Source organism: Strongylocentrotus purpuratus, unplaced genomic scaffold, assembly GCF_000002235.5.
Source record: "Strongylocentrotus purpuratus isolate Spur 01 unplaced genomic scaffold, Spur_5.0 spur5_scaffold_8, whole genome shotgun sequence".
NCBI lineage: Eukaryota > Metazoa > Echinodermata > Echinoidea > Camarodonta > Strongylocentrotidae > Strongylocentrotus > Strongylocentrotus purpuratus.
The window spans coordinates 6,986,426-6,996,180 of record NW_022145614.1 but is presented as its reverse complement, the minus strand read 5'-3'; the positions used below and the strand labels follow the sequence as shown (position 1 = coordinate 6,996,180).

Genomic DNA, 9,755 nt, shown 5'->3' with positions numbered 1-9,755 from the left:
CACTCCATACTTGTCAGATAATATGTTCCCTCTCCATCAAATTAAATGTGGAAAATGAATATATTTACTTGAAATATCATTAAATACCAAAATATTTGTGCGCCTGTACATTTCATGTAAACATGTATAAATGCAATACGATTTAAACAAAAATTTGAAAACAAAACATGTAAAAGGAATATTCAGAATGTGTCAATTATGCTCATAATTTAAAATAAAATCCTGCATGCTGGTCCCATCAGCCATCATTTTTATCAATATAATTATTTCCAAACTGATGTTATTATTACAAATCTAAGTTGAACGAGCCATTAAATGCAAATCATAAGAAATGTACAAACATATACCGTATAGCAAATGTATGAAATATTGGAAAATATGTTAAACAAAATCAAAACAAAATATCCCATAATCACATTCTCTCTACATATGAAAACATATTTACAGATGCAGAGAAAGGCAGAGCCTATACATAAAATGGTCATTGATACAATGAAAACTTGGCGAATTGAAAACTTTCAAAATAATATTGATAGAGATAACTCATGAGCCATAACATTAGCAAAAAAAAAGTTTCTTTAGGGGCATAAACTTAGTGTTATCCAAATCACATTCATGTTTCATGATAAAGACTAATTTGATATTTGTCATACTTGGGAGGAACGGACACCTCATTCATTCATAAGGATGATATCAAACTTGATGCATTTTGGAGCATTCCAGAGTCCAAAAGTTTGAGGGAGGACATTTTGAAAAAATAATAATTTCCAGCATTTGAAATGTGATGAGGTTGTACATTGACTCTTGTTAAAAGTGACCGGCAAAACTGATATATTCTACACAGAATTTACACTTTGCATCAGTAAACAAGAGGATGAAGGATGATAGAATTTGATTGGTCTAATACACGATTGACAACTTAACATCATTGGATAGAAGTGACCTCAAGAAAATATTACTGAATAAGACAATTTTTGTAATGCTCAGTAATAAGCATACTGATATAATGATGACACGTATGATTCAAATCTTCCTTTTACATGGGTTATACGTGTACATGGAAGTCATTCTTTTTTGGGCGATTCCATGCAAGTGTCCCACATGACATAATTTACCTTTTTCCTACTCATTTCATATGAAAATAAAGAATCTCTTAATATGGCCTTTGAATAATGGTGCTTTCTGGTATCACTACCATTTATAGTCATAGTTAAAGAAAGAGATTTTACACTCAAGGATGAAATATATGGATAAATGCCATATGCTGTATACAGGATACATTGCAAAGAGTCACCCTTCTGCACGTTAGATTGTATTGCTCACAAACACATTATCTCATATCAACTTTAACTTTTTTTCTTCTTCATATAACCAGTAACAGAACTACAGAGAGAGAAAAAAAACTTGTAACAAATGGGGTAACAATTCCATGACTGCAGAGTTTTGACAGTGATTAATATATGTTTAGTACTGTACATCAAAGTACTAAATGGGAATACGTAATATAATTCTTTAAGTTAATCTGTGCATTTGTAATGTAACTGGAGGAGTTATATGTGAGATTAGGAAAACCTATCCATACCGGTACTAGTCCTTTTACATATTAACATTTTACAAGTACATGAAGACATTTGTATTGTACATTTTGTTTCCCTTTTGTAAGACAAGAATATAAAGTTGTATAAGTTTTATTAAGAAAATTATTACTCAAGAAGTCTTTCAGAATACAGAGAGTGTAAAATAATTTTGCGTGGAATTATATTGGTGAGAGTCACATGACATTTATTGAATTACTTCTTATGACAAAAAGAGAAAATGTTATTTCATATTTTTGATGCAAAAGAGAACGCTATTTGTACCATTATACCATCCCTAATAAGGTCGGTACAATTAAATCTATAAGTCAGAAATAGGAGTATTTTACTCAGTTTTCTGCTTATATAAATTACTTAGCCAACTTACATATTTAGTTGATGCTTCTGGCCAAGCATTTTACCCTAACTTTAAAGCAGACTTAATAAGCCAGTTATTTTGGAAAGCATTAATTGGCAGGCTTATGATTTTCATACGCAGTCATCATAAGCTGTGCAAAATCATATTAGTGTGCTTTTAATGCAACACGTAAATTGCTCAATACTTTTGATTGACCGTGTAATGTCACAATAGTCATCATCAGTTTAGTATTTTGCCGTGCTGTTGGCTTGCGAAAGTTGGTTGCTTAAATGTGATCTGAATACGAGTTAAGAAATTTTATTAAGCTACGGGTAAGCCAAATGCTAAGTAAAGTTTACTTACCCTCCCCAAACTCCAGGAACTTTGCAACAGCATAGCCTGAAAAATGTTAACTCACACTACTACAATTCAGCATATCAATACAGACTTTCCACAAAGCCTTTATCCATAACAAATACATGCATAAGTATTTTAAAAGTTCTTAATGATTTACAGACCGAAATGGATCATCTTTATCCATATGCTCCTGTTTATAATGCTGGTTGACACTACATCGAGAGCTACTCTGGAAACTACAGAGCTGGCATTTGAGAGGTTCATTTTCTTTCTTTTGATGTCTTTTCATCTTGCGTGGCTCAGCCGTGTGGTAGTCACAATGCCAGCAGCAGAGGACAGTCCTACCTGACTCTCGAAGTACCTGACGACTGCAGTGTAACACTGTTTCTCCACATTTCACAACAAGGTCAACAGCAACTTGTGGAGAGGGTGTTGATGGAGCTGTCGTAGGTGTTGCTGGCTGGGCATTTGTGGAATCTGGGCTGAGCAACTCCAGAGGCAGGTACTTATCACTTGTGTTTCCAAGAATAGCTCTGCTTGTTACAATAGACGATGTTGTCGGTGTCAGAGTTGTTGATACTGTAGTGACTGTTGCTGTTGCTGTTGCTACACCTGTTCCTGGCGATGTTGTAGTGGTTGTGTGCCTGCTTGGCAGTGGTTGTGGAGGTAGTCTTGGCATGGATTGTGGTGGGGTTGATAGAGTTGAAGCCATCAAGGATGGAGTACTGTAGGGTACACTGGATACAGAATGTGGAGGGGGATATGGTGAAAGGGATGAAAAGCTGCTCATGGGTCTAGGAGGGAATGTATGGTCACATGGCAATGATCTTTGATATCCATGTGAGCTAGCCAAAGCCATGCTGTGTCTTCTAGCACTTCGCTCAAGGAGTCTCTTCAGATTCTGCTCAAAGATAGAGTTCTGCTCCCTGTTGGCTTCAATGCTGCTGTGCTGCAAGGAAGGTATTGGCGGTGGCACCTGAGCTGATTGGGAGCTCACTGGATTAGCCACACCTGTTGAACCCTGGCCAAGGTGTGGCATTCGCAGTGGCATAGGGGATAATGCGCTATCATAATGAGGTGCAGGGTGACTGATGCTATTTCTGGCAAAGTTGTCTTGATGGTCAGAAGATGAAAAGCTGCGATGCAAAGGAGAAGAATGGAAGTTGGTGTTGACTCCTGGAGACAAACTATGAATGGAAGATGGATATCTAGGGCTGTACAGGACACTGTCATGAACATGGAGTTGGCCACATGAATGGGGTGAAAGCAAGGGAAGGTCTGTGCTCGGTGCAGGACTAGGTGACATATAGAGAGGTCTGTGGAGAGTACTGAAATGCGAAGGTAAGTACATCCGATGCCGATCATGCATAACGGGAGTGATAGTATGATGCATGGCTGACGGTGATGAAGACATGACCTGAGATGGCTGCACATTCTGTTCTGAAATGCTAGTTGTAGGGAAGCTCCCTGGAAGCGGTACACTATGGATACCTCCCATGGGAATCCCCCGAGGTGGTGTTGAGTTTCCAAACATGATTGGAGGAACAAGTGGATATGGCATCCTTGGACCTGACTCTGTGCTGGAGACATTGAAACTTGCAGGAGAGGCAGGATGAGGAATAGGCTGCCTCTGACTGTTGCCTGGAAATATGGGAGCTTGGACTGAACCTGGTAACTGCATGCGATTTGAAGAGCTCCCTCTAGTGTCTGACACACCTGCATGATTTCCTAACAGATTACCAGGTGGTGGCAGAGGTTCAACCATGCTTGGTCTTGTCTGCAGGTTGCTCTGTAGGGGAACAGACTGTACTGAGGTAGATGTCATCACAGTTGTTGGGCTGTCATGTCGTGCCTGGGCTCCTGTTTGATCAGGGCAACTTGCACGATGGGCAACAGAGGCCGGTTGTTGATGTCGACTCCCACCACCAGGAATAGGATTACTCTGGCTGACAGGGACATTTCCAGACCAAGAAGGCTGCCATACCTTACTCATTGAAGCACCCGTCACAGAAGATGTTGTCGCTGTCATTCCTGTTGAAACAGATGCTGATCGTGTTGTAATTGGTGCCTGGCTTCTGATTGCATTATAGAAGTTACCACTACTGAAACCAGATGACCCTGGTTGGCTATTGGTAACACCAGGCATCAGGGAAGGATGAGTCCTAGTACCCATATGTGTTGACGACTGAGCAGAGCTGTGCATTTGACTTTGCTGAGTTTCACCTTGTCTGTTGCCTACAATTGTTTTGCTTGAAGATTTTTCATTTGAATTTAGACCAATAGGATATGAAGCCTGTTTAGTTTGGCTCTGTAACCCAGCTGGATAGCCACTGGTGACATTTCCTGCCAAAAGGGGATTTGGCATCTGTTGGCTGTTAGGCATAGCATTCCTATTTCTGTTTGAAGGTGCATAGTTCATATTAGTTCTATCTGAGTTATCATAAAAACTTGGCCTTGGCGCAAGGGTCTGGTTTGTATTCACATTCGGCATGCTGAAATTATTGGACATGGATGCCTGTTGCCTTTGATGTGAAGCAGTACTCTGAGAACCAGCAGAATACGCCAATGATGTTTGATTTGCCGACTGTGGATTCGCCACACAAGTTTGTGTAGCAGTAACATGCTCTTTTGACATGGGACCAGAAGACGTTACAGCTGAACATGTTCTGCTTTGCAACCCTTCCATATGCATACTCCTTTGCTGGCCAACAGTAGATGCAGCAAAATTAACCATCCCATTTGGCTGACTACTTGAAGTTGTCGGTTCTGAATAGCGATTCTGTATTGGAGATAAGTCAGCATTAGGTAATCTTCTCACATTACTGTTACTTGATGAACTCCATTGGTGCGTTGGTTGAGAGGAAGATGAAGCTGTTGACAGAAACTGATGACCTTGACTGGATCCTTGGGCATTGCTATGAGCGTTTACTTGGTCAGAAGACCTGCCTATTTGCCCCGACGGAACATCAAAACTTTGAGATCCTGACTGGGATGAATTAGAAACATTTTCTGACGTTTGAGACGATACAGATGTACTGGTCGCTGTGCTAGTTGTCAAAGGAACACTGCGAGGTAGTGGTGTAACTATAGCTGTGACAGCTCTCCTGGTTGGGCTGTCTGTCAAAGTTCCAGCTACAGATCCAGCGACATCTGACATACCAAGAACTGCACTCACACTGTCATCTGAAGAACTGAGTAAGCTTCCTGCAGACTGGTCCATCTCTACACCGAAAGAATGAAGTTCATCAATGCCATAAAAATTTGATTCATCTGGGTGATCATGCTCAGCATTCTGTACTGCCGCAATCCTTTGTGCTAAATTATGAAAGGGTCTAAGCACGTGTCTGTTTTGTGGCTCGTTTCTTGTCATATTTTGCTGATTACCTTGAGCATAATTCCAATGTGAACTGTGAGAAGCACCAGCTACGACGGAACTTGTTGGAGGACATTGTGGACGCAATTCCTGCATATTGCTATTGGTAACCACAGAACTGGATGGTGTAGAAACAAGGGTATTTGGATTTGTCATTGGTAAAGGCACATTATTATGACTTGAAGTATTATAGTAAGGGAATGAATGGACAGACGTTCTAGGAACGCTCAAAGGAGACGAAGCAATGTTAGCACGCTCATTTGACGGCTTATTGCCAAGAGTTGTTCCAGTGGGCTGTACTGATAGATTCATGTTTACGGTGGAAGGATTTTGAAAGTTATTACAATTATTTTCCTGTGGCACACTTCGGCCTGATTGATTTGCAGGTGGCCCTCTGTTCGACCTTGTTTGAGAAGCAGACACAGTGGGAGTTTGGGCCGCTGGTTTTGATGAATCCGAGTAAGATGGATATGGTAAGTGGCAATTATTCACAGAGATATCTCTTGATGTTGTCACCACTGATCCTTGAGTAGTTCTTGAAAGTGAAGACTGAGATTTATTTGACTCAACTGGAGTCACTGTCACATCCCCACACTGTTTAGAACTTCCATTTGAAATCTCATTCGTATCTGTAACTGATGCATTTGACTCTTCCCCATCTATCTGTTTGTTACTCGTAGAGAGCCTCTGGCTACCATCTGAAGTATCATCACTATTGTCATTTGAGCTCTTCTTATTTTGACCCAACGTTACAACCATTCCTTTTGATATGCTATTGACATCAAGAGCATCACTGGATGATACTGCAATAGAAATGCCATGGCTGGCCATAAAATCTCCTCCAACACCACGAAGAATATCCCTGAACAAGGACTCATTCTTGATCATGCTGTACTTGTACCGGCATGGTTTAGCTTTTGGTCCTTTACTGTCCGCACTCTCTCCTGAGCATGATGTTTTGTCTTGCTTTGACGAGGTCCCTTTCTTGCTATTTTTGTCCTTCTTGCTGCCACTGGGACTTTCTTTTTCACTGCATGGGGCATTATGCTTGGAATCTGATGCAACTGCGAAAGTAGCATTTGAGGCACTTGGAGATGCAGCTTGATTAAGACTTACAACGACTGGCACCATGACTGGAATTGGAACTGGAACCTGCAGAGGAACATAGGAACCATCTTTGCCAGGGACAACTGGCACTGGAATCGGCATGATCATGGGTCCACCGCACATAAAAGGAAAAGAGCTTCCAGGTCTCATGATGAATGCACTGCTGGGATCAAACTTGGGGGATGGAAGCACTACATGTTCTTTCCTTTGTGATGAATTATTCTTTACAGGAAGCACTGACAATACTGCCTGATGCTGGTCTTTTCTCATCACAGGCTTGGGAGCGATGGGTTTGAATTTTTTCCGACACAGGTCTTCCATGGAGGCATCTGCTGAGTCATTCTTTTCGGGTATCCTCTTTCTAGCCGCAACTGCCAATTTCTTCTTCTCACGTGGCTCCATCTTATTTGATCAGTGCTCATCTACAAAAAATATAAAAAGTAAATATACAGTAAGAAAAAGCATGCCTTATGATTTCCTTTGATCAAATGGCCAGCATCTTAAATTGTGCATAAATAAGTCAAATAACTATGGGAAAAAAAAATGATCTTACAGTTTCAGTGATTAATGTAAAATGAATAATTATCTATAGGCCTAACTGGAGAACTTAGTCCATTTCTCTTCTTCCATTTTGTTAACATAAAACAATTAATTTTGGTCAATTTTATTGTGAAAATAAAAAAAGGTAAAAAGTACAAATCATTTATTAAAGTCTTTATGAAAACAACAAGGTAATGATCAAATTGATTAACCCTTGCAAGATGATTTTTAATAAAACCAAAGATGTCAACGATTTGAAATGAATTCCTTATCACACAGAGACAGCCTGTCATAGACAAAAAAGGCTCACAGGGCCGGGTGGCCTCATCCTCAATCCTCAAAACTTTTGGCTTTGCCTTGTTTTCCAAGTCAAAATTAGGCAATGATAGAAAACTTTCGACATTATTCATGAATAATTAAATATAGTTACAATGTTACATCGAATGCACTAAGTCATTTTCACACCAGGCATCTAAATTGTGATTCCGTTAAATAAAATGTAAAGGAAAGACCTGCTACAATTGAGAAATGCAGTCCAGAGTCAGAGAGAAATGCACAAATATTAAGTACGACGGTGTGACCATACTCTTTATGTGTTTCGCGCGTGACCTAAGTTTGCTATCTCAAAAAATTGGTAAGATTTCAAAAATCCGATATCACCAGTGACAAATAGAACATATAATTACCCATAGACGGAATTTTCTTTGGAATTGGGTGTGAAATCATAAAAATATTGACAAAAGATCGGCACATTTTCATTTTGCAGTCATTTGCGTCCGTTCCGAAAAATTACCAACGATCAACGAAATCACATTTTAGGCACCCAGAGAGAAAGTGCACTAGCGCCTACATGTAAATATCTCACATAGATTAACATTTATACCAAATTTTCGATAAAATCCAACAGTCTAATTCATCACACTCCAGATGTAAATATATTCGAAGTTACACAGTAACTAACACATTATCCTATACATGGGACAATGATACATTTTTAGCCGTGTTTCTGTATAGGGCTCCGTTGGCGTGCTACGAAATCTGAATAAATACCAATATTGCTCAGAAAATCAGTTTAAATATACGATAAGTTATCAAGGAATAATATTACCGTAATAATGTATTCACCTTTTAACAGATGTATGATCTAGAACGTAATTATCTTCCGTTATCAGCTCCATTCGGATTCGATTGGGTCGCCATAAACATTATTGTTAGTCTTTGAACAATTCGTTGTTTTGGGTTATTTATATTATTTAATTGTAGTAGCAAGTCGAATCGCTTAGGTAAAAAAGGAGAGGGTGTAAAGTCCCGTGTAAAGTATAAATATACATAGGCGATGGAAGTGGGGGGGGGGGGACAAGGGGGCGCTCGCCAGTGGCGGATCGGGGGGGGGGGGGGAACGTGTAAAAACCCCTAAGGCCCCCTCCCCTAAGGAAACCTGGATCCGCGCCTGGCGCTCGCCCTCCCCCCCCCCCCCCACCAAAAAAAAAATGGGGGGGGGGGGCAAAACACAGTTTCGCCCCCCCCCCCCCAGAACGCTCCTCCCCCCTTCTAAAAAAGAAAAAGAAAAGCATAGAACTACTGATGGGGTTTATTTCTAATTCGATACCAGTAATTGACAAAATGTTGCTTGAAATGACATAATTTTCCTGTATTTTTTCTCAACTTTTTTTGTAAATCGTACATTTTTATGCGTTTGTGGGAAAATCAAAAACTCCCAAATTTATAGTCGGGCGAAAAAATATGCTTTTTAGAAGCCTTCATGTCAGGGCCTGCAGAACGTCGGGACTCGGGGACTCCAGCGCCCTCCCCCCACTTTTTTTAAATAAAAAGAAAAAGAGAGAGAGAGAGAAACAATGAGTGACCTGCCAATGTCACAAATGTCCCTGGACCCCAACAAGGGCCTGAAAGAGGGCCCCTGGATCCTTATCTGACCATAATTAAATTACCTACAACACCTGAGAAGTACTAATATTTTGTTTTGCCTCCGAAAATTTGAAAATCGCAACCCGCCCTCCCCCCTCCCCCCCCCTTGGACACCAGGGGGCCCGTCATCAAATAAAGGTAAAATTAACGTGTTTTTTACCAGTTTTTCACCCCGCGGAGGGTGCCCGCCCCTGGATCCTCCACTGGAGCTAACCAATCTTTAAGTAAGTGACATAATAGATGCGGCGCCAATTTGGGTAACTATATTTATGGTACAGTCTTGCCATCGCGAGGCGGGCGCCGATTGCTGGTGGTGGCCGGATGGTGCATCAGGGTGGACCTGTTATCTGTGAGGCGTGATGGCTCATGGTGGTATAGAATAGCAGTCTCGTAAACGGGTGATCCCGGGTTCGAAACCAATTCGATGCACTGACTATTGCCACTTTGGTAAGCCGTAGGTCCCCTGCTTGCCTTCCTTCAAATAATACCCATACTTTCTGAGCAGTCAGGTAAATCGAAC

At 40.7% G+C, this 9,755-nt stretch overlaps 1 protein-coding gene across 1 annotated transcript; it reads right to left on the bottom strand.

Annotated features, from left to right (window-relative positions):
- On the bottom strand, nucleotides 1-8,537 carry LOC579467 (mucin-5AC). Its single transcript, XM_003728929.3, has 2 exons — nucleotides 8,435-8,537; nucleotides 1-7,191 (listed from the first exon to the last, which is right to left on the bottom strand). Exon 2 carries the CDS (start codon nucleotides 7,169-7,171, stop codon nucleotides 2,435-2,437), a length of 4,737 nt encoding a protein of 1,578 aa, XP_003728977.2. The 5' UTR covers nucleotides 7,172-7,191; nucleotides 8,435-8,537; the 3' UTR covers nucleotides 1-2,434.
- Nucleotides 8,538-9,755: the final 1,218 nt, after the last annotated feature.

What these genes read in the sequence shown, in the direction of transcription:
- LOC579467 (XM_003728929.3), bottom strand. Translation starts at nt 7,171, where the DNA reads ATGGAGCCACGTGAGAAGAAGAAATTGGCAGTTGCGGCTAGAAAGAGG.